Source organism: Leptonychotes weddellii, chromosome 7, assembly GCF_054177405.1.
Source record: "Leptonychotes weddellii isolate Sample4059 chromosome 7, ASM5417740v2, whole genome shotgun sequence".
In the NCBI taxonomy this organism is placed as follows: domain Eukaryota; kingdom Metazoa; phylum Chordata; class Mammalia; order Carnivora; family Phocidae; genus Leptonychotes; species Leptonychotes weddellii.
The window spans coordinates 86,108,829-86,134,083 of NC_138375.1; the positions used below are offsets into that span (position 1 = coordinate 86,108,829).

At 39.1% G+C, this 25,255-nt stretch overlaps 2 protein-coding genes across 5 annotated transcripts in view; one reads left to right on the forward strand and one right to left on the reverse strand.

Annotated features, from left to right (window-relative positions):
• MSH3 (mutS homolog 3) overlaps positions 1-2,872 on the reverse strand; it is a 183,871-nt gene extending 180,999 nt beyond the window's left edge. For 2 of the 4 annotated variants that reach the window (XM_081826657.1, XM_081826655.1), the window contains exons 1-2: positions 2,666-2,872; positions 626-746 (exon numbers count right to left, since the gene is read on the reverse strand). In XM_081826657.1, the coding sequence (XP_081682783.1) occupies positions 626-746; positions 2,666-2,872 (328 nt within the window). Of the gene's footprint in view, positions 1-625; positions 747-2,453; positions 2,548-2,665 lie in introns of those variants that run through there. The other 2 variants (XM_081826656.1, XM_081826658.1) reach the window with 2 other exon arrangements.
• A 100-nt stretch (positions 2,873-2,972) lies between these two features.
• Positions 2,973-25,255, forward strand: DHFR (dihydrofolate reductase). Its single transcript, XM_006748147.3, has 6 exons — positions 2,973-3,199; positions 3,572-3,621; positions 5,676-5,781; positions 13,085-13,211; positions 16,268-16,383; positions 23,330-25,255. The coding sequence occupies exons 1-6, from the start codon at positions 3,114-3,116 to the stop codon at positions 23,406-23,408; spliced, it is 564 nt and encodes a 187-aa protein (XP_006748210.1). The 5' UTR covers positions 2,973-3,113; the 3' UTR covers positions 23,409-25,255.

The window sequence follows — 25,255 nt, forward strand, 5'->3', positions numbered from 1 at the left end:
ATGATAATCAACTGTTTATGTTATCAGTATGGTTTCCTATCAACAATATGCTATTAGTAGTTAAGTTTTGGGAGAGTCAGAAAGTTCTACATGGATTTTCAACGGTGCAAGGCATCAGTACCCCTCCCCCCATGTTGTTCAAGGGCCAACTCTATTATTACTAAGTAATTTGTGGGTCTTTGTGTGTATACATATACATACATACAGCTGTGTATAGAGAAACCTGGAAAAATATTCATTAGCCCCCCTAAAATTACCAGGTCTCACTAAAAGGGAAGGATTATGGGGTCTTTTGTTGTCTACCTTCTATATTTCTGTATCGTTTGAGATTTTTATAACAAGAATGTTTTACTTTTATAATCAGGACAAAAACTAGCCAGGAGGAATAAAAGAGAAAATGGGGAGAACTACAGCCAAATTGCAGAACTCCAGTTCTGCCTCCACACCCCCAAAGCCCTATTCACACCACAATTTATGGAGGGGCCACTCTACTCGAGCACAATGAAGACCTTTGTCCATAAAGGAAAAAATGGTGCAACTCTCCAATAACCTCCCCTGCTCTCTGGAGAATACAGTATCAGTACCACGACTAGTGAGAACGAACAATCATCGCCCTAGGACTCACCAGCATTCCCAAACATCATTGAATCACTTCTTCCTTCCTTTTCTTGGACTTTCTTTGCTTTCTTTTTAACAGGCCCATCACTCTCCAGTGGTCTCTTTTTACTGCTGCCAATTTCTGCAACCTATATTAGAAAATGATGTGTTATCTCTAATCTCAAAACTTGATGTATGTGAAATAATTTAAACCGTACTTCTGACTAACAAGGTCCTTGCCATCCACTCTTTTTGGAATCATCTACCTTCAGCCCTGGAAAGAACTATAGGTAAACTCTCCTTATTGTCATGAAAGACAGTGTGGAGACTGGAGGTCATGAGCCTCAGCACTTCAAGCCCTGCTAGCATTAATCAGAACCAAGGCTGACACCTTTCTTTACTCAATCAGCCTTCACCTATCTCAGATTCTAAAACCTGAGTCACCCTACTTACCTATGTCAAATAAAATACTTAAAAAAAAAAATATCCATTTTAGGAAAGGTGAAATTAGATACATAATAAAAGAACATTACCATTTTTGAAATATTAATGTTAATTGTAATTTAACTGTTTCATGTTCAAACTTGGCTTATGTTCACAACCGAAGATACCATAAGATTATAAACTATATACTGGCAGGAAACCTGTCAAAAATTAAGTCCTTCACAAAACAGCCTCTAAATGGTAGGTGTAAAATAAAATCTTGGTCAATTCATGAAATGTAGACTATCATCAAAAATCCAAAACAGGGGCGCCTGGGTGGTTCAGTCCATTAAGCGTCTGCCTTCAGCCCAAGTCATGATCCCAGAGTCCTGGGACAGAGTCCCATATCAGGCTCCCTGCTTGGTGGGCAGTCTGCTTCTCCCTCTACCCCTTCCCCCTGCTTGTGTGCTCTCACACGTGTGTTCTCTCTCAAATAAATAAAATATTTTTAAAAAATCAAAAACAGGAGAGGAGAAATTACTCTATGGAAAAAATATAAATGAAGGGAACAAGACTTTGAAGTAGCTAAGCTGTCATCCATATTAAAACAGGGAGGGTGGCTAACAGTCTGCAATCTCTTTCCACATCCTGTTTTATTTTTTTTTTTTTTAAGATTTTAGTTATTTGTCAGAGAGAGAGAGCACAAGCAGGGGGAACGGCAGGCAGAGGGAGCAGCAGACTCCCCGCTGAGCAAGGAGCCCGATGCGGTACTCGATCCCAGGACCCTGGGATCATGACCTGAGCCGAAGGCAGTCGCTTAACCGACTAAGCCACACAGGAGTCCCATCACATCCTCAGTTTAAAAAATAACTGTTCCAGGGAGCCCCAGTGAGGGCTCAACCTTAGACTTTCCCTGGTGGCAGTGTCCCTGGTAAAAACAAAACAAACTACTTATTTTACTCAGTTGAACGGTGGCAAGCAACAGGAAGGATTCAATGACTAACCATTCATATCTGCACCACCTTAAACTTAATCCAGCCAAATTGTGTATCAAACTTTACAATCTTAGCTACAAGAAGTGTAGTCACTGAGGAACTGCACAATATGACTGTTCTTACCCTAGTAGCTTGAAATACTGCGCACCGCTGTTGCATGCTTAAAAACTAGAGACTTAAGGTCAATTTTCTTTTTCCAGTCACCTAACCCAGTATATCAAATACGGTAAATAAAACTCTTCAACCTTCAATCCCGATTTTAAAAAAACGGGGGGGGGGGGGACGTAGAATGGAGGTTAAAAGATGTATACTTTGCCCACAAGCCCCTACGCTCATCAAAATGGAAGTCAGGAGACCTGAGTTCCTGTTTCGGGTCTGCCATTAAGAACCTGAGTGATCTTGGCCTCAAGTCTATCACTCCAAGTGGAAACTACAAACCTTGAACCGCGCCGAGGATGGAGGCCGGCCTGACTTTTCCCGCCTTCTCCTTTCTGAGCCCCGCCCCTATCTCTTCTGGCCGGCTCATCTCGCGGATTCTCGCGCACTGTCCCCGCCTCCTCCTGCTCCTCCCACAAGCACCGTCCCCGCCCCCGCCCATCTTGCCCCGCCCCATCTCCCCGCTGGCCCCGCCCCGCCCGGATCAAACCCACCACGCGTGGCGGCAACTGAAGCGGGAAAGTGGGCGCTAGGGGCGCTGCGGAGTCAGAGTCAGGGTCGGCCTTCTCGGCTGCACCCGAGGGGGATGAAGTAGATTTCAGGCTTCCCGTAGACTGGAAGAATCTGCTCAAAACCGCTTGCCCTGCAGGCGCTGGGCTGGTGGCAGCGGCACGGCCCGAGGCAGGCTTCCGACCCGACATCGTAGGGCACAGAGTGACGCCACTGGGGCAGAGCCCAGCCGGAAGCGCGAGCCCGCGGCCGCAGGTCCCCGGCGTCTGTGGGCGCGAGCACGTCACGACTCTGCCGTGCGCCGGGGCGGGGGGCGGAGTCTCGGCTGCACAAATGGGAGCTAGGAGGCGGGGTGGCCGCAATTTCGCGCCAAGCTCGGCGGGCTGAATCCCGGTTTGGTGAGCTCGCTGGGAGGTGTTTACAGCTGCTGTCATGGTTCGTACGCTAAACTGCATCGCCGCTGTGTCCCAGAACATGGGCATCGGCAAGAACGGGGACCTGCCGTGGCCCCCGCTCAGGTACCTGCCGGGCAGGGGGTAGATTGGGTTTGGGAGAGCTGGCGCGGGCTGCCTTTGATCGCGGCACTAGGACGGGGTCACGCAAACACTTGCGGCGGGAGGAGGGGGTCGGACTTGGGACCCGAGCTGACGGGAGCTGGGCCTGGGCTTCCTTCCGCCATCAGGAGCCAGGAGGCCAAGTTATTGATTTCCGTCCTGCTCCTGCCGCCCTGCGAGGAGTTTTCCCCCCGCGGCGCCCTGCCTCAGAACAAAGTCCGGGTCCCGGAGACCCCCCTCTCTCCGCCCACCCCTCCAGCGCAGCGTCTGTGGATCGCGTTAGAGCTAGAACCCGCGGGATAATGTTTTGAGTAATGCTGTTTGTCTAACTTGTAGGAATGAATTCAAGTTTTTCCAAAGAATGACCACAACCTCCTCAGTAGAAGGTAATGTGGGATTTTTAGGAGATTGAGGTTTGGGAAACATCTTGCTGAGTAAGCTTACCAGTGCAGATTTTATTTAAATGAAAAGTTGTCCATGTTAATCTGGGACCCTTTGTCTTACCACTCATTTGTATGCAGTTTCCAAGGTTTGTCATATCCTTTAAAAAAAACCAAAACGTTCTTTGAAATTTTATATGGGCAGGCGTACAGTTGAGGTACTGGGCAGAATTAGCAGCTAGCTGCAGGCTTCGGTGAAGAAAACAGAAAGGAAATCAGAGGAGGCCTTTGCCATAGCCCCTGCAGGAGATGACGCGGCCTGAAGGAGGGCAGTGGAGAAGAGAAAAATCCAAAAAACGGTTCCATGGTATTCAATGTGGAGATCAGGAGGGCGAAGGGGATGCAGGAAGGGATCCAGGATGAACTCTCAGATACTCATAATAATCCTGGGTGACATGGAGAATAAAGGAGTGGAGAACAGTGTGCAATTGTAATAATGATAATTTTGAGGTTTGAGGCTTTTGTGGGATATCCAGGATAATTTCAGGTACAGGGAAGTAGATGAATTGAGCCACTGGAGAGAAGAGGACAACCAAGGAAAAGAATATAGTGGTGGGATACCCGTTTAAAACCTAAGAGACATGTATTTGGTCATAGGAGAAGGAATAGCAGAGTAAAAAGGAAATAGTAAGTCAGAAGCAAATGCAGCATAACTTTAACAGGACAGGTACAAGTCCTTGGACCTGGCACTTGGGTCACTAGTAGAGACAAGATAGCAATAGCTTGAATCTTAAGGAATTGACATAAACCACTCTCTAGAATCCAAAGTATGGTCTAGTAGTAGGGAAAGCATCCAACACCTGGCCTGTTTGCTGGTATTCAGTAAATACAGTATTTCTTGGATGAGTGGATGGAAGGGTACCAAAGGTGTCTTGGCTTTTTTTTCTTTTTTCTTTTTCTTTCTTTCCCCCCTGCCCCCCAATATCTCCCTATGCTCTTCACTTATCATCTCCACCTTAGTTGTTAGGCCAGGTCTGTACCATTTCTCTCATCAGAATTCCTCACCTAATGGCTCTGTTATTTTTGATAATTGATATCTCCTTACTAACACCTAAAGCTCTGTCTTTGAAAATGCAGTGCATATCACATAGGGGGCACCCTAAATTATTGGAGTTTTAATTCTTAGAGGAAAAAACTTTTCTTAACATTTGGAGGTAATATGTGGTTATGAGTAATGAAGCAATATACAGAAAAATGCTTAGTCTTACAGCTTGTATTTTGTAAATGTTAGTATTTTTATTTAAATAAAATCAAGCTAATAATGATTCTTTAAAACAGACACATGCACTTCTTTTGATAGCCTCTCAGAACATATCAAGAATTACAGAAATGTGTATATTCCTTTGATCCAGATATCTGATTCCCAAGATTTTTTCCTAAGTAATTAAACCAAAAATGGAAGCTATGTGTATAAAATTTCTATAGAAGCATTATACTTGAAAGATAGAAGCACAATTGAAAGTGTTTTAGCTTTTTAATTGAGTGGAATATTAAGCACTTATCTTTAAAAGTATGACTATTAATATAAATCTACAAAGTATACAGATATGAATAATGCTATCATATCAAACAGTTAAACAAGACTTATTAAATCTTCTAAGTCTTTAATCCCCACAGTAACCCTAGAAGTAGGAACTACTGTTATCTTCATTTTATAAATAAGGAAAGTAAGACACAGAAGATTAACATGACTTGTCTAGTAGATGACTGAATATACTGAACTTGAGCACTTTGCCCCAGAATCTTGGCTCTTCACTATTATACATGATTGCAGTTGATTAAAACTAAATATTGGATATGAATTGAATAATACCATAGGGAAAAGTAGTTACTGTATTTAGGAAATGGAGTGATAAATGTAAATTTTGGTAAGCCTGTTTTAATTTTTAATGCAGATCCACTAGATGTCACTATGACAATCATATTTCTGTATATATGTATATGAATATATGAAAATATAAATGTATACTCCCAAAATATCCTTTTATGTGATTTTCTAGGTAAACAGAATTTGGTGATTATGGGGAGGAAGACATGGTTCTCTATTCCCGAGAAGAATCGACCTTTAAAGGACAGAATTAATTTAGTTCTCAGCAGAGACCTCAAGTAAGTACTATAACAAATTCACCACAAAAAATCATGTTCCATTTTTTATGGTGGAGGTCAGTGTATGACAAAATAGTATAAATACAGCATTACTGATCAAGCTGCCTAATATCATAAAGAAGATTTACAGAAAATGAATAAGCAGTTATTTATCCCACATGACAGTAACTCACTCTGCTACTTAAGGGATTGATTTCACCACTGTGAAAAGTTACATTAAATCTCACTGTGGTAACAGCTTTGTCAGTTTCCTTGAACTGTTATTCCATAGGCTCAAGTATCATTTATACAACACAGTTAATAACTTTTTTCTAGTTTCACATATGCTTTGGGATTTGCCAAGATTAAGTGTTTTATGCACTTTCTGGACTCTGCCGTCAATAAATAAGATAGAAATTTTAGGATGGGCTAAAAATCAGTCATAATCTTGTGCCCTATTCCTAGTTTACCACAACACCCAAATAATATTTTATACTTGTATTCTTTACCCAGTGTCTACAGGTAAAAAGTTTGAAAGTATTGAAATCAACCTAGGGATCGTAGAGAGAAAGGAGTGTCTCCACTTGACCTCTGCTAGGAATTTTTCTGTCCTCCAGGCTAACATTGGAGTAGATAGTTACTGATGCTTGGAAATGCCCTGGGTTCTTCATTGCTAGGAATTAGCATACACATTTGTGGGTGCTGGCTAGGCAAGTCCATAACTGTGGGGCAGGCCATCGGGAAGGGCATGCAGGAACTTTCCGGCAGGGGCAGAAGTTGCTGACCGTGGGTGAAATGTCTTCTTCAAGGAAGCCTCAGATCTGCTCTTAAGGCCTTAAAACTGATTGAATCCTGCGCACCCAGATTGAAGTCATCTAATTATCAACTTCAATCACTTCTATAATATACCTTGACAGCAACACCTAGATTAGTGTCTGAACAAGGACTATAGCCCAGGGCGCCTGGGTGGCTCAGATGGTTAAGCGTCTGCCTTCAGCTCAGGTCATGATTCCAGGGTCCTGGGATCGAGTCCCGCATCGGGCTCTCTGCTCCTTGGGAGCCTGCTTCTCCCTCTGCCTCTCTCTCTCTCTCTCTCTCTCATGAATAAATAAAAAAAAAAAAAAAAAGGACTATAGCCCAATCAAGGGAACACCTCAAAGACCATCACATCATGGGAAGGAAAAAACATTATACACTGTAGGCTAAGGAGGTTCCAGCTTATATAGATTTTCTCTCAAATCCCTCCTAGAATGGCATAGGTAAAAACATGAAAGAAACCATACCAGAATATTTGCATTGATTGCCTTTGGGTGATGAGGATTATGTTGATGTGCATCTTGCCATCTGCCTCAATCTTCATACTATTCTCTTTTTTTTGGTTGCTAGGATATTCTGATTATCTCTTTACTTGGTAGAATCCAGATTCACAGACCGTATTGCCATTCCCAGAGACTCTTTAATAACATATTCTTGAATACTACTCAGGTTTATTTATGGCTAGCTTGAGCTAAAACAAACATAAAGAAATCTCAGTGGGGGACATACTCAGTTGAGCCAGCAGATCTCCTCAAATGATAACTCTAATTTCTTCTCTATGACCTACCCTGTGGTGTATGCAATTGGGTTTGGTTGTTTTCTTACATATTTATATATAACATTTGTTGCTGTATTTTACTTGTTTTTTTTTTTTTAAGGCAGAGAGAAAATGTCAAAAGTCTTTATTATCAAGGAAATAAGGATATCAGTTACGGAAATGTCTTAGAATTTATTTTTTGCCCTTCCTTCTGGTTCCCTACTTGAGGATCAATACACACATAACCTGAGCACCTGTTATGTGCCACACAGTGCTAGATTTACTCATATAATCACTATAGCTCATGCAATCTTTTGGAAATACTCAATTTTTCACCACCACCCTCCAATGTAAGACGAAACTGAATCTTCAAGGTAATCCCAAAATTTGCTGCAGGATACTAATTATTTTGGGTAAGTAGTTCCTTAAAGTATAGGGAGAACATGCTTTTCCAAAGCTATCTAGACAATCAAGTTGTGGCTTTAAAAGAAATATGCAAGCACATTTGGAAAACAGATTGACATTTTCTCAAAATGTTAAACATAGAGTTGTCATATGACCCAGTAGTTCTACTCCTTGGTTTATGAAATGAAGGAAAAATGAAAACATATGACCACACAACAACAAATGTTCATAGCAGCATCATACATAATAGCCAAAAAGTTGAAACATCCCAAATGTCCATCAACTGATGAATGGATAAACAAAGTAGCCTGTATCCATACAATGGAATATTATTCCACGATAAAAAGAAGAACCGATATGCTACAACATGGATAAAGTTTGAAAACCGTATGCTGAGTGAAAAAAGCCAGAAACAAAAGGCCACATAATTCCATCTATGTGAAGTTTCTGGAATGGACAAATTCATAGACAAAGTAGATTATTGGTTTTGTGGGAGTAGGGAATGAATGCTAATGGATACAGGGTTTCTTTTGGGGGGGATAGAAATGTCCTAAAAGTAGATAGTGGTGATGGCTTTACAACTCTATGAATACACTAAAAAGTTTCCAAATTCTACACGTTAAAAGGGTAAATTGTATGGTACGTGATTTATCTCAATAAAGTATTTTTTTAAGGCTCTGGAACCAAAAATTAAGTAAATTTTACCATAATGCTATAGCTTTGATAGCATCTTTAATAAATCCAAAATTCCCTCCATGATATAAGATGTTGTAAATTGTCTCCAGCCCATAAAAGTTACCTGACATTTCATAGTATAATAATTCATCATATCCTCCACAGTGATTAAAGCTTTCTCTCTTCTCTCCCCACCACTCACACACTTAGTATAGCAAAGACTTAACCTTAAGCCTTACTGAACCTCAATTTCCTTATCTACTAAATGGGATTAATAATGGGATAATAATTAATCATCTTAGGGTGATTTTGAGGATTAATTGAAATTTGTATATTAAATTTGTGGCACACAGAGAGTACCCTATCAATATCAGCTCCTACTCTCCCAACCTTTGCTATTTGAGCAAAATTACCTTATTTTATATCTTACAGAAAAAATTAACATTAATGGAAGCACAATGAACAGGCTTGTGGTCTCATTTTTACCCTAACATATAACTTTGTTCTTCCTTCCCTCAAACTTGAGGTTCATAATCAGAACCCTCCCCCTGCCCCCACCACTTTATTCTAGACCCCCATTTTCTCCTGTTGTTAAGACCTTGGCTGTGTTGTCCTACCCTTTACTATTTTAAACCTCAGCACAGATTACTTCTACCTTCAACTTTTTTGGAGCTTTGTGTTAAATAACTTCAGTAACTTTCATACAAGCCTCAGTAGTATCTATGGTCATTTGTCACTTCTGTGTTTCGAACATGTGTTTATCTCTCTCTGCTAAGGGATCTTTCTCCAAGGAGTATTCTCCCTCAGAACTGCACCCAGAAGATGCATCACCTCTGCTCATCCGGCATCCTCCACGCATCCCCGTTGCATGTCCTTTACACATTGTGGCCACTGCTGAGATAGTTCTCTGCCTGCCATTGGCACAGGGAGTGCTTTTCTTTTTCTTTTTATCTCTATTCCCAGCATTTAGCATATCCCCTAGCAAAGCAGAATACATGATCAATACGTGACTTATAAAAATAGGATAATCCTATTTTGTAACCTGCCTTTTTCCCCCATTTGATATATTGAAAGATTAATTTCTGTAAATATTTTTAATGGCTGCATAGTATTCAGTTATGACGATGGAGCATACTTGAACCAATTTTAAATAGTCGGAAATCCCATTTCAAAGACTGAGTTTGAAGGTCTTAAATTGAACATTTTTTTTTTAATTTTGGTTAAAATGTGATTCTAGCCTAGGATTTTTTGTTTTTCCCAACAGTCTCTTGGGAAATTGAGCCAGAATTCCATCTGCCACATCATCTTTCACATCAGGCACATACCCTGAGGTAATCAAATGAGGCTGCTCAAGGCCAGAGGATACTGGTGTTAGGGCTTGCCTGAATTAGGCCACACCATCCTGAGGTCTGAGGGGACTCGAATATGACACCTCTGTAGCCCGTGACCACCAGTTGAGACTCTAATGTCTATGTAGGAAGTTGCAACTCAGACTCCAGCATCAGGCTGCTGGAGTTCAAATCCCAGCTCCACCATTTCCTAGCTCTGTAACTACTGGCTACTTAACTTCTCAGCCTCAGTATCATCTATAAACAGGAATAAAAGTACTTACACAGGACTGCTGGTCACATTAAGTGGTGTGATGCATGTAAAACACTGCCTGATCCCACTATTTGGGAGAGCAAGTGGGCACTGAATAAATGTTAGATATTTTCTTTCTACTGTAACTATCCATCAGGTAAAAAGCAGCCTCTTTTGAATAGGGCTTTTAAAGAGAAGGATGGAGGGGTGCCTGGGTGGCTTAGTTGGTTAAGTGTCTGCCTTCGGCTCAGGTCATGATCCCAGAGTCCTGGGATCGAGCCCTGCATTGGGCTCCCTGCTCAGCGGAGAGTCTGCTTCTCCCTCTCCCTCTGTCCCTCCCCCTGCTTGTTCTCTCTCTCAAATAAATAGAATCTTTAAAAAAAGGATGGAAATACCACTGGAGTGCCTATGATGTGCATTATCTTTCTCTTAATCCTCATCCCAAACCTCTGAGAAAATTCAAGACTTAAGTTTGGAACAAGATATCAAGCATGTCCACATGTTTCTTGATTATACAACCACATACCAACTCTCTCTTGTCAGGGAATGCAATCTCTGTTAGCTTGAGATAAATAATAGGAAGGAGATTTAGCTATGAAACAAGTCACAATATTGAGTGCTCGCTATATTCTGTTTACTGTGTTAGTTTCTAGGATTCGTGCTTTCACACAATGAACACTGGGCTAATGAACTCAAACATTAGCTCAACTTTTTGCTTATTTTTTTCTACCCATCTTGGATCAATGGTTTCCTATGAAACTTATTCCTAAACTGCTAAGTAGCAACATTTTGCAGAAGCATTTCCTCCATGACTCGATGATAACTAAAATCTGAAACAAATCCTTTGTTTTCCTTTTCCAGACTCACTACAAAAAGGCAAAGAAGTAGTCTTCACCTTAAGCCCTTGTACCATTTCAAGCCATTGTTCCACAATCTACACAAAATGTTTACCCTGTTAATTTGAAGTCCACACCAACCATTTATACCACCTTCTAAATTATACCAACTTCTAGGATGCCTCTTCCAGTTCTCCTCAGATGTCAGTTCCTAAGTCACTGTTTTCCATTCTACCCCGACACCTGTCATCGTTCCTGATTTTAGCATCCTCAGTTACTAAAACCACCTTGACTCTATTTCAGGCATTCTAGACTTTACTAACTAGACTGTCTTCTCCCCAAGTTCAAATCTGTTTCTTACTCAATTCTTCCCCTACACAGCCTCGTCCAACCTAGTCGCTGTAGCTGCCCTGACGTCTTAGAGAATCCCTTGGCTCATTTAACCTCACCCTGGCCTCCATATCTTTTCCAGCTTTTAGTCAAAATACATTCTTTGTGCTCTTAACTCCTTTAGAGATGACAAAGTGAAATAAGTAAAATATCTGTCAAGGAGGTGGGGGAGGAGGCAGCCAAAAAAATGAATGTCTCCTTTAGCTCTTGATTAATCATTGTTATAACTACCAGTTCAAAGGCAGTTATATAATTTTTTAAAGCATCAGTCTAAAAACTTGACATTGAATTGTAATTTCTGTTCTCTAATTACAGTGGAAGCCAAATTCTACATGTTACTTCATTTATAAAGGGAATTACAGCCCTCCCCCGCCCCCCAGCAACCACCCCCAAAAAACAGTTGTGGAGATAGGGAGAGATTAAGCTGAAGATCTAACCCTGAAATTAATTAACTTTTCCTCCTTTGGATTTTTTTAATTTTTTGTATTGGGGCGGGGGTAGGGAGGGGCAGAGGGAGAGAGAGAATCCCAAGCAGGCTCCATGCCCAGCACGGAGCACAACGCAGGGCTTTATCCCACAACCCTGAGATCATGACCAGAGTTGAAATCAAGAGTCAGACATTTGGATGCTTAACCAACTGAGCCACTCAGGTGTCCCTCCTTTGGATTTTTAATTACAAAAAATAACATACTCATTTATTAATACTTCATCCATCTTTACATGTTTGAAACATGAAAGTCTTTTACTCATTCCTCATTCATCACATAGTAAGAGTTTGAAATCATTCCAGGGCCTACTGGGTGGCTTAGTCGGTTGAGTGTCTGACCCTCGATTTTGGCTCAGGTCATGATTTCAGGGTCGTTAGATCAAGCCCCGCATCAGGCTCTGACCTGAGCTTCGAGCCTGCCTAAGATTCTCTCCCTCTCCCTCTGCCCCAACCCCCCACCCCCACACTCATGAGCGTACTCTCTCTAAAAAAAATAAAGATCATTCCATGCTACAGTTATTCAAACATACTACTCTCTCTAACATTTTATTATGAACCTTTCAAACATACAGAAAGAACCTTACAGTAAACACCTGTATATTCACCACATACATTCTACTGTTAACATTTTACTATGCTTGTTTTACCATCTATCCATACATCAGTTGATCTTGTTTTTCTCATGCATTTCAAAGTAACTTGTAGACATTAGTGTTTTCCCTTAAATACTTCAGCATACATATGATTAACCAGAGTTTAATATTTCATTAGCTTTATTCTTTATTTTATTTTATTTATTTACTTGACAGAGACACAGCAAGAGAGGGAACACAAGTGGGGGGTGGGAAAGGGAGAAGGAGGCTTCCCACAGAGCAGGGACCCCGGTGCAGGGCTCGATCCCAGAACCCTGGGATCATGACCTGAGCTGAAGGCAGACGCTTAATGACTGAGCCACCCAGGCACCCCACATTAGCTTTATTCTTTTGAGATAAATATATACAGTGAAATGTACAAGTCTTAAATGTACTTTTGCTAAATTTTGACAAATATATGCCCCTATATAATCCCATATCTAAGATAGAGAACATTACCATAACCCTTCAAAAGTTCCCTTATGCCTCTAACCCCATCCCTCTGAAGACAACTACTCTTATGATTTTTTTCCACCATAAATATCACAAGATATCAGAAATGTTTCTGTTTTTTGATTCATTGTGGACCATATATGCACAAAGATGGTCTATTATTGGTCATAGGTCATATGATGTTAAGTGTTTCTTGTAGAAAGGATTCATATTTATGATTTTGGCTTTATAATTAATTGACTAATATGAATAGGTTTTATAGAAATTATTTCTAATTTTTTTTTAACCTCAGGGAACCTCCACAAGGAGCTCATTTTCTTGCCAAAAGTCTGGATGATGCCTTAAAACTTATTGAGCAACCAGAATTAGCAAATAAAGTGGACATGGTTTGGGTAGTAGGAGGCAGTTCTGTTTATAAGGTAAGTAAAATTATAAATGTTGTACCCCACTTTCCTTCAGCTTCCCTGTCATCTGAACTTTAAAAAATTAAGTCATGAGCAAAGGAAGCATATTATCCCTACTGTTAGCTAGACATATTGTCAATTTGAATTATTCATTTTAGATACTATCGTGAAAACTAAATAAAAATATAAAAGTGAGTCTTTAAGCCTGTTCCAGTTTATTTTCAATTCAAAATAGTTGATGTTTCTAATTTAAAAACATTCTAAATCCTTCCCTTAGAATCATACTTGCACTGCACTGTTTTCTACTCCCTGGATGTGCCCTGATATACTGAATTATTCCCTTTTTTTCAAGGATAACTACGTCCTCACTGATAAAGGGATGGGGCTCTCAGTTGCTGTATACTGACTAGATGTGTATGAATTTGTTAAAAGCAGAAGACTTTCCCTTAACAATTTTTATATAATATGAGGGCATGGGAAAAGTATTATATGACTTCATAATATAAGGAAAAACAGGTAAAATAGAAAATAGTACTTACTCTTTTTTTTTTTTTTTAACACTTACCATGCCATGAATGCCTAGGAATAGATTCCGGTAGCTCAGGCTCCTTTCCACTGGTTCTCACAAAGTGTGCTTCCCTGGGTGCAGCAGGCTGGTGCTTCAGTTGAACCCAAGTACCTTTCTCTTTGGCTTCCTTCTTTTCCTGATCATTTTCTTTCACACACTTCAGGAAGTTATCTCAGCTCTTGAGTGCTTAATATGCTGAATATGTACATTAATTCTCTTGGCAAGAATCTTGCCCTTCAATTGTTTGTTTACAACGGTGACAACAACATGCTGTCCCCTTGTAGGCTCTTCCGGTTTTGCCAGGGTAACATTGGTGGGGCATTCCTGTTTGAACAGTGCCATTCCCTTGATGTCCACCATATCACCTTTCTTTTTTTTTTTTTTTTTAAAGATTTTATTTATCTATTTGACAGAGACAGAGATAGCGACAGCAGGGACACAAGCAGGGGGAGTGGGAGAGGGAGAAGCAGGCTTCCCACCAAGCAGGGAGCCCGATGTGGGACTCGATCCCAGGACCCTGGGATCATGACCTGAGCCGAAGGCAGACGCTTAACGACTGAGCCACCCAGGCGCCCCCATATCCCGTTTCTTGTAGATTCACATGTATATGGCCAAAGGAACAACTCCCATGTTTTCTAAAAGGCCTAGAGAACATATAGAGGGTACCTCTCCTCTTTCCCTTGGTGCTGGTCATTTTGGTAAATTACTAGAAGATGGAGGTTCCGGCCCAAAGCTTTTTTTTTTTTTTTTTTGGTAAGATTTTATTTTTAAGTAATTTCGGCACCCAACTTGGGGTTCAAACCCACAACCGCAAGATCAAGAGTCATACACTCCACAGACCCAGCCAGCCAGATGCCCCAAAATATTCCTTATTCTTGATACCAAATGACTTTGAAGTTTCAAAATTTTTGAGGATAATAAATAGAATTTTTTGACTCTTAAAACACTAATGAGAGATTAACATTTATGGGAAGGGAAAAAAACCAGCCCCTACACTTTGGTGGTTTGTGGTGACATATATACCCATAAATTGTTTTATAAAGAAGAGGTATACCAGGATCCCAGACCTGTTTCTACTTTTTGTTTGCTTTATTTGTATTACAAGGAAATGGACATTTTCCTTTTATCTTGCAGCCAAGGATGAATTTCTAAGAAAACAAGTCATTTTTTTTTTCATTTTGTTCAATATGCATTTTGAATAATACCACATTCACTTGAAAATACATTTTTTATAAGTATACAAAATTAAATATCATTATATACTTGATATATCTATATGTATATAAGTTATAAGGAAGTAGAACCTCTAGCCGATAACTTTGCATTATCCACCTGTCTCACATCACAATAGTTTGTAGAACATTTAGGCTTACCTCCCCTGGGGCCAGCCTGTTTTTGTAAACAAAGTTTCACTGTAACACAGCCATGCCCATTGGTTTAGTATTATCTAAGGCTGCTGTTGCCCACAAAGGTAAGGAAGAAACCACATGGTCCACAAAGCCAAAAATATTTACCATCTGACCCTTTACAGAAAACGTTTGCCATATAGCATTTACTTGGATACAGACCTTCAGATGCTTCTGTCGTTGGTCTCGTTCAGTTTCTCTAATTTTTGATACAGTAAGAATTGGTAGAATATTTTTTTGGTTGGGGCAAGAGAATAAATGATTTCATATACACTGTAGTAAAAAGCCAAAAATAAAAAGTAAAATTTGTTCTGTGCCCTTATTTGGAACTTCAAGGATAAGACACACTTGAAATTATACATATTTTTTTTCTACCATAAGGTATTTGAAAATCAAGGATTATTGTTTTCTTGGAGATGCAATTAGGACTCACGACTTTTTATTAGAGTTTTAAGATACTCATTTGAGGGCAGTTTTTTCTGTAGAAACTATCAACAGTACCATAGGCAGTAGTTAGAAAAGTCCTTAACAATATAAGGCCAAATACAATCATTAGCAACAAGAGGCTAAGAAAGTAAATAACCTACTAGCATTGTTACTGTCTTCTAAGAAATGGAAGCATTATTAAATTCTATGTAAATGTTCTAAGTATGCCCTTGGGGTTTTCAATAATCAAAGTCTCATGAAATTATACTATCTTATCCATATATATATGCAGATTTTTCTATGGAGAACAAATAAATAATTTATAGTTCTTAATTCTTAAACAACTACCAAAGAAAAAAGATAATACTGAATGCTTAAATGAAAAAAGAGTTACATAAGCAAAATAGAGGCCACAATATATTTAAACTCACTCTCATAATTACTGATAATGATTAGTCCCATTCTCAAAATAACTAAGACATACCTTGCAGGACCCCAAAGTAAAGAATAGGATATTTAAATAGCATACTTTACAGGTAACAAGTTATATAGCATGTCTCTAATACCTATTACAAACTTGACTGTATAATTAAAACAAACAGAAATGTTAGAGTTTCTATTTCTTTTGACAGATAAATTAGGAAATTGATGCCTTTTGTGTTTTTTCAAAGGAAGCCATGAACAAACCAGGCCATCTTAGACTATTTGTGACAAGGATTATGCAGGAATTTGAAAGTGACACATTTTTTCCAGAAATTGATTTGGAGAAATATAAACTTCTGCCAGAGTAAGTAAAATGTTACTAATTTATGTGAAGCACTTTTGGATTTCCTGTTTAAGAATTATAGAAAGAGTAATACTCTTCAGATTGAATTTGGAGTAGTTATGTTTTCTGTAGACAAATACTTTAAGAATTTTTGAAAATCTGCTTTAACAAACTTGGGAATGTTTAAGTTTTAATCATCTTGCTGAAATCTAGAGAGCAGTCATTAGTTCATTCTACGCAATCTGTGCTTAGCATCAGACGCTGTCTTAGGCTCTGGGGAAACAGTGCTTACCAAGACAGATGCTATCACTGCTCTCTAAGATTAGATTCTTTATAGTAGAGGAGGAGGGTAGCAAATGATAAACATCAAGAGAGTTGCTGTATGGAGAATTGAAATATTGTGATGTGGTAAATACTGTATTGTCTGAGAAGTCCTTTCTGAAGAGTGGTATCTATGCTGAGATCTAAATGGCAAGAAGCCAGCCACGCAAAGAGCAAAAAAACCAGAAATAGTGTAGACACCAGAGGGCAGGAACAAGCATGGTGTACTCCCTGACCCTGAAGGCCACTGTGAGCATTTTATGTGTAAGCAAGGGGGAGGCCAGAAGGGCTCAGACCAGATGCAGGTTTAGAGGGTTTGAATAGAGAGAGAGTGATCTTGCTCCAGCTGTTTGTGGAGAACGGACAGGAGGAGACAAGAGTGGAGCTGGGAGACCAGTTGGCTGCAAGAGTTGAGGTGAAAGAGTAAGGGATTTGGATAGCAGTGGTGGAGATCGAAAGAAGAGGTTACAGGGGCGCCTGGGTGGCTCAGTCAGTTAAGCGTCTGCCTTCGGCTCAGGTCATGATCCCAGGATCCTGGGATCGAGCCCTGCATCGGGCTCCTGCCTTCGGCTCAGGTCATGATCCCAGGATCCTGGGATCGAGCCTTGCATCGGGCTCCCTGCTCAGCGGGAAGTCTGCTTCTCTCTCTCCCACTCCTCTCTCGCTATCTCTCTCTCTCTCTCTGCCAAATAAATAAATAAAATCTTTAAAAAAAAGAAGAAGAGGAGGTTACACTTGTTTTACAATGGAGTTGTGATTTTAGCATGAAACTGCCTGATTTTGAAAACTCCTAGCATTTTAGTTTAAAAGCACTTTTCATACTTCAATTTAAAAAAATTAAAAAGTACTTTTCAGCTCTTGGCTATGGAGAGTAAAAGATTAATTGTATCCACACTTTCAGACTAGGTTTTATTTTTTTTTTTTTTTAAAGATTTTATTTATTTATTTGACAGAGACAGAGATAGCGAGAGCAGGAACACAAGCAGCGGGAGGGGGAGAGGGAGAAGCAGGCTTCCCCCCGAGGAGGGAGCCCGATGTGGGACTCGATCCCAGGACCCTGGGATCATGACCTGAGCCGAAGGCAGACGCTTAATGACTGAGCCACCCAGGCGCCCTCAGACTAGGTTTTAACACATTCTTGCAAATATTCTCAGTTGAACCCAGTCATTATTCTTTGAGTGTGAGTTTATTTTGGGAAATACCTCCTAAAAGAACATTCAGTCACGTCTGAATAAGTGGATGGCCAAGCTTTAAAGTAATAGTCTATAGAGTAATAGGTAATAGTCACGAATCTAATGAAGTGTGTGACTGATTTCCTTGGGCTTTTAACTAGCTCTAAAGAAAACTGAAAATTTTAAGAACTCTAAAAGTTTTCTAAACAGCTTAAGTGCAGGCTTTTGCTTAGTCTTCAAAGATGACCCCATAGAAAAATCACACTTAGTGATTTTGTATATATTTATGAAATCAGTTGTATTTGTTTGTCACATCTTACATATTTTCTCTTACACTGCTTAGATTGCTGATTCTCACATTATGTGAATATTGATATCTGCTGACCCTCATTCCTATCTTTGCTGCTAACAAAAAGAAAAGATTACTGTGTGAATTTACCTTTCCAGATCCTGTTGCTCTCCATCAGACCTCTTTCCAAAACTGACCCTCTGGGATCCTTGATAACTTAAAATATTTTACTACCATTCTGGCTCTCGGCTCTTAGAAATGAAAAACTTCACATCTTTACTGAATGATGACTCACATATCACACCATCCACCCATTGAAAGTATATAATTCAGTGGTTTTAGTATATTCACAGAGTTATGCAACCATTACTACAAAGATCCCTTTGAAGAATTTTGCTATCTAAGCAGTACTTTTCTAAACCATGAACGTGTGATGTCTCTCTATTTATTTAGGTCTTCTTTAATTTCTTTCAGCAGTGCTTTGTAGCTTTCACTATACAAGTATTCCACTTCATTGTTAAATCTTTTCTTAGGTATTTCATTCTTTTTGATGTTACTATAAATGGAGCTGTTTTCATCATTTCATTTTCAAACTGTTCATTGGTAATACATAGATATACAATTGATTTTTGTTTATTGATCTTGTATCCTACAACTTTGCTGAACTCATTTATTCTAATGTTAGTGAATTCCTTAGGATTTTCTACATGCAGGATGTATCATTTACAAATAGAGGTAGTTTTACTTCTTCCTAATCCGCATTTTTAAAATTTCTTTCTCACTCTCGTTTCTCTTCAGATCGCATAAATCTTTCGCCTTTTTTAAAATTTCTTTCTCCTACCTAATTGCTCTGGCTAGAACTTCCAGTGCAATTATGAGGAGGAGTGGCGAGGGTCTTGCTCCTGCTCTTAGAGGGAAAGCATTCAGTCTTTTACCATTAAGTATACTAGCTGTGGGCTTTACATACATGCCATTTATTACATTGAGGAAGGTCTAGTTCTACCTCACTAGTATTTTTATCATGAGAAAGTGCTGGGTTTTGTCAAATGCTTTTTCTGAGTCTATTGAGATAATCACGTGGTCTTTGTCTTTAATAGGTTATTAATACGGTGTATTACATTGATTGATTTTCATGTTAAACTATTCTTGCATTTCTGGGATAAATCCACTTGGTAGTAACGTACAATCCTTTCTGTATGTTCCTGGATTCAATTTGTTAATATTTTGTTGAGGATTTTTGCATTTACATTCATAATGGAATATTGGTTTATAGTTTTCTTTTTCTGTAATGTCTTCACCTGGTTTTGGTGTCAGAAGAATACCGGCCTCACAGAATGAGTTAGGAAATGGTCTCTTTCCTCTTCTTTTTTTGGAAGAGTTTGTGAAGGATTGGTATTTGTTCTTCTTTAAATGTCTTAGAAAACTTTTTTAACATTGGGGGGGGCGGAGCAGAGGGAGAAAGAGAGAGAGAGAAAATCCCAAGTGGACTCCAAGTTTATCACGGAGCCCGACATGGGGCTCCATCTCACGACCCCGAGATCATGACCTGAGCCAAAATCAAGAGTTGGATGCTTAACCGACTGTGCCACCCAGGTGCCCCTAGAAAATTTTAACTGTGGGTAGATTCAGAGAGGAAATTGCTATCCAGAGCCAAAATCCAAGGAAATTGCTCCAAAATGGACAAGGCTAAACAAGGCTGGCTATGAAAGACAATGAAAAGTCTTTTTTCATTGCATCATTTGATGCTATCTTACTTTCAAGCCTGTACCAACATAATAACAGCCTCTTTAACGTGAGGTGAAAGGAATCCCCTAAGGGTAAATCTGGAGTAGGTCAATCTTTCATGAAGTAGAGAAAAAGGAAACCTTGAAAGACAAAGGGAATATACCTTGTCCCTGGAGGTCTGTAATGTTGCTCAATTCTTGAGCTTCTTTCTCTCTAAATCTCAGGATACTGAGGAACTTAGAATTGCTCCCTACTGTCCAGAAATGAACTCTGATCGTTCTCTACCGTCCCCTACTTCTTTCCCCACAGCTACACTTCATTTAGAACCCCATTATCCCTATTACTGGGTCTCTTGTGGTTACATAGGTTTCAGTTCAAACACAGTTATCTTTTATTAACACCATAGTTCCTGGTAACAAAAGCACTAGTAAAAGGAAATAAAGATGCGGGGACTGTTGTAAAGTGCAAAGAGAATAAAATTAGAAGTTAGGTGAAACCACAGGTGGTAGGAAGCTAAAAGCAGAAATTAGTCCTAACAAAGTAAGGTTTGACTTTGTGTCTGCCTTTTCCCCGGTGGGTCGTAGTCTGTGCACCAGCGCACCATGCCAGCCCGCCCTCTAAGGCTCTGCCCTCATTCAGCTTGCCTGGAAGAGATCTTTCTGCCTCACACTGTTCCACTCGAGGCTCCAACCAAACCAGCAGGTCCAGGTATTTTCTACCGGCGGTTTTCTGCTTAATGAGCCCCAAACAGGTTTGTCCTTCTAGTTAACAACCTTCCGTGTAACCATGCAGTCAAAGAGGATAAAGCCCAGAAGAGGCCTTTGAAACAGTAGTTGGCTCCAGAGCTGGGACAGATGTCCCTTATCACTGGACAACTTGAGGAAGGTTTTTGGCTGACGTTTCCTCTTCTGTTCCCATTACTTCCCGACTATTCAGCAGGATCCTTATTCATGTTATTTGTATGTCTCTCTCCTGAGCCTCTGCTTGCTATAGAGTCTTCATTTTATTTTGGTTGTGAGTTGTTTCTTATAGGTAACTGTTTTTAAGAACTCTATTTACCTCTTTCTTAGACTTTACAGTAAATCATCTGTGTCATATTCTCATGATGCTTTGTCATTTCAGAGCTTATGTCTTTTCATATTCACTGGATTCTTTACTGCTTGAAGATTCTAGAGGGGACTCTCTTTCTGGGTGGTTCATAACAAATAGGAGGTATTTCCAAATCCTGTTAGGCTTAAACTCAGAGTTCATATGTGGCTCCTAAGCAGTTGGGAAGTATGATGGTGCGGTAGTTATGGTAATTATTAAAACAAACTGAATATGTGAATATTGTGGAAAGCAAAATTAATGTTAAGCAGAAATGAATTTCAGTTTTACAGAGCAGATTAACATTAATACCGTGGCTAGTGACAATATCCAGCCAATAGCATAGTATTTCTAAGTTAGTATTATTCATGATTTTAGAAATCATTTTGATACTTTGCTTTTATCTTATTAACTGAGAATCTTGATACTCGTGAGAATTTTACACACACAAAAATGTAAATGCTGCTTTTGGTGACTCATTCCAAAGAAACTAAAGTTAAGGTTAAACATTGGCCTCATAAAATCATTTCTTTAAAAAAGGAAAAATGCTATATTGCTATTAAAACACTGGAACAAAACAGCTCAGAAAATGGTTAGTAACTAGAAACATAGCTTCTTCCTCTGAAATGTAAGTTTTTCAAGAAAAAACAGCTTTTTCATTTCCTTATACATCATTATGCTGTTACTTTATGTCTCTTAATTATATTTTTTATCATATGGCATCATCTCTCATTAGTCAACTAAAGGTTAATACCTGTTATTACTCAGCATTGTATTGGATATCAAAAGAGATTTAATTTTTTCCTGTATTATCCTTGCTACATTGAGTTTAGAAAATACGGGGATGAAACAAACTAATAATATTAAAGGGTAACATTTGTAGAATACTTAATGTAATGAACTCAGTGCTAAATTATTCACAAGGATGAAGACTGTGTTGATAACTAAGTATCACACAGCAGAACCAGAGTCAAACATGAGTCTGAGTAAAGCAGGTATTCCTTCCCCCCCAAACCTGGAGCATATTGGGGGTGTAGCCCACACAATGCTGAGGAAGTACAAGATTTGGGTTGGAGATGGGGGTGGTCAGTACAGCCTTCAAATGGAGGACCTGGGTTTTGTTTTTTCATTGGGAAAAAAAATTTATTGTGGTGAGAATACAACATGAAACCTACTCTCAACAAAATTTTAATTTTACAATATACAGTGTTGTTAACTATAGGCACACTGTTGCACAGCACATCTGTAGAATTTAATCATCTTGGACAACAAGGTTTCTTCCCTTCAAACAACTCCATTTCCCCTTTCCCCCAACCCCTGTCAAACCACTCTTCTACTCTCTGTTCTTATGAGTTTGACCATTGTAGATATTGCAGTATTTGTCCTTCTATGACTGGCTTATTTCATGTAGCCCAATATCCTCTAAGTTCATCATGTTGCTGCATATGGCAGGATTTCCTTCTTTTTTGAGGCTGAATAATATTCTATTGTATGTATATACCACATTTTCTTTATCCATTCATCTGTTGATGGGTATTTAGGTTGCTTAGCTATTGTGAATTAGGCTACAGTGAACATGGGAGGGCATATATCTCTTTGAGATCCTGATTTGTTATCAAAAAACCCCCAAGCTATAACAAGTATTGTTGAGGATGTAGAGAAATTGAAACTCTTATACATGTTGATGGGAATGTAAAATGGTGGAGCTGCTATGGAAAACAGTATGGAGGTTCCTTAAAAAATTAAAAAGAGAATTACCATATGATCCATCAATTCCACTTCTTGGTATATACCCAAAGGAGGTCCTGGGTTTTGAATTGGAAGGTGGAGAGAACACAGAACTAAGTGAGAGTTAGAAAATGCCACATTAAACAGTGAAGCCAGTAAAAGAATTGAAATAAGCCACACACTGGGAAACAGAATCTAGCACCACACAGGACATAGAACTTCAGTTCTGCTCTAAGCAGCTGAGGGTTGTATTTTGTTTTTCCTTTGCTCACACGAGAAATTTGATACCAAGTGTTAAGATTTGCAGAATGGTATTAAGCAGTTTCATACTAGCTGATTGGTAGTGGAAAGATAAAAGAGAAACTGATGACAGTGGTTAGTTTTGAACAGAAGAATTAGGAGTCAGAAGGAAAGGAGAAATTGCACTTTTTGTTTTCTAACCTTCTACATAGTTTGAAAGTTTTTCTTTCTGTTCCCATATGTAGTGTACTTACATAATACCCAATTTCACAGTGGCTTACCATTGTGAAGAAAAAAGGAAGGGAAAACTTTTACTTACCTTATGCATTATTGATGCCTTTTGGCTGAGAGTCAGGGAAGCTATCTTTTTAATTGACACATTATTATGGATATTTTTCTTTTACAGATACCCAGGTGTTCTATCTGATGTCCAGGAGGAGAAAGGCATTAAGTACAAATTTGAAGTATATGAGAAGAACGATTAATGTGAAGATGTTTTCTGATTTATTTCAAGTTAGTTGCTCCCCCTGCCCTCCAAACAATTATATATTTTAATATTAGGGAAAAAAAACTTTTGTTGACTTTAGGTCAATGGATAATTATTTCTAAGCAATGAGATTTTATTAATCTTAATTAGGCTAAGTTAAGATTAATCTTAACTAGACCATATCAGATACCATTTGTGAAACATTTCTTGCTATAACTGTGTGTTGCCTGTCAAGGACCAGCACCTGCCTAGGGTAGCATATCTACCAAGAGCCTAAGTGAGACAATCCCCTGATAGCATAAGTTGAAACCAGGACTTACAGAGATAGGACTAGACAGATTTGTCCAAAGGTCAGAAATGGATTATAAACAGAAGAGCTAGAACTCAGATATTAAAAGAAAATTAGATCAAAAGAGGAACTTTGAGTTCTCTATGCATATCACACTTCTGAAAAAAAGTTCTGTTCGCTCTGGTAAGTTGAGAACTCTGATATATTCCATAGGGATAGTAAAGAGGCAGGTAGAACACTACCTTTTTGAAGGTTAAAAGAAAAGGTCTGAGACCTAACAACTCTGTTTCCGATCTCCAGTGAGATTCCATGGGATGTTAAAATGATAGAAGAACAACAGGCTGTTCTATACAAAAAAGAGTAATCTAATAACAAGCATATGGCTAAAATTAGAAATTAAAAAGGTAATGAACTGAAAATGGATAAAGCTAGAAACCAAAATTACAAAGCTGGAAACTAAATTAAACTTCACTGAATTAAAAAATGAAACTTAAAACACATTTACCCGTCGTGTTAGCAAAGATGTGGATTGTTAAGTATCCAAAGAAATAGCGTTTTTTGCTTGTAAATTAATGCAGCCTTTTTAGAGTTTAAGTTAGGAATATCAATTAAAATTCAGAATATTCTGGGTTTGGACCCAGAGCTTCCACTTCCAGAAATTAATCCTGAATAAAGAGATGGACCCAAGAATATTTGTTGCACTACTTTTTTAACTTGAAAATAGCCCAAATGACAATCAATAAAGAAATAACTAACCAATATGTCTACAAAATTTAATATTGTCTGTAGCAGTTAAAAAGAATGGGGTACTGACAGGAAAATACCAAAGACTAATAAATAAAAGAAGCACAATGTGTACAATACCTAAAATTTTTAATAAGTGTATGTAGTATGTGTAGGAAAATGTGTGCTGTAAACAGTCGAGAGTATCACAGTTGGGTGTGTTATTTTATACATTAGGTATGCCTATTGTGATTAGATTTTTTTGAAGCGCTATATGTTTGTTTTCATGCACAATGACTTAAGATAATAACTGAGCCCTTTATGTTCAAGGGTCACACAACATTCCAAAGACCGATCACTAGGGAACCATCAGGCTTTCTCTCGTGGTCCCTGGTTTGTTCATCTTTCAAGACAAAAAATCAAGTCTTAACTATTTCCAGGTTGATTTATGAAACAGAACTGTAAAGTGATGATAATTTGAGGCCTAAATATAAATAGTATAACATGCACATGTGTTCTAAATATTCAGGTTAGCCCATTTTATGTTTCTGTGAGGTTGAAATTATGTAACATAACCCACGTCCTAACAGACAGTGTTTCTCAAAATGTCATCCCCATTATACCTATATGAGGGATGGGTCCCAGCATCTGCAGTACAGGGGTGCCTGGGTGGCTCAGTCAGTTGAGCGTCTGACTCCTGATTTCGGCACAGATCCTGATCTCAGGGTCATGAGATCAAGCCCCAAGTCTGGCTCCGCTGGGTGTGGATCCTGCTTAAAATTCTCTCTCTCCCTCTCCCTATGCCCCTCCCCCTCCACTCTCTCTCCCTCTCT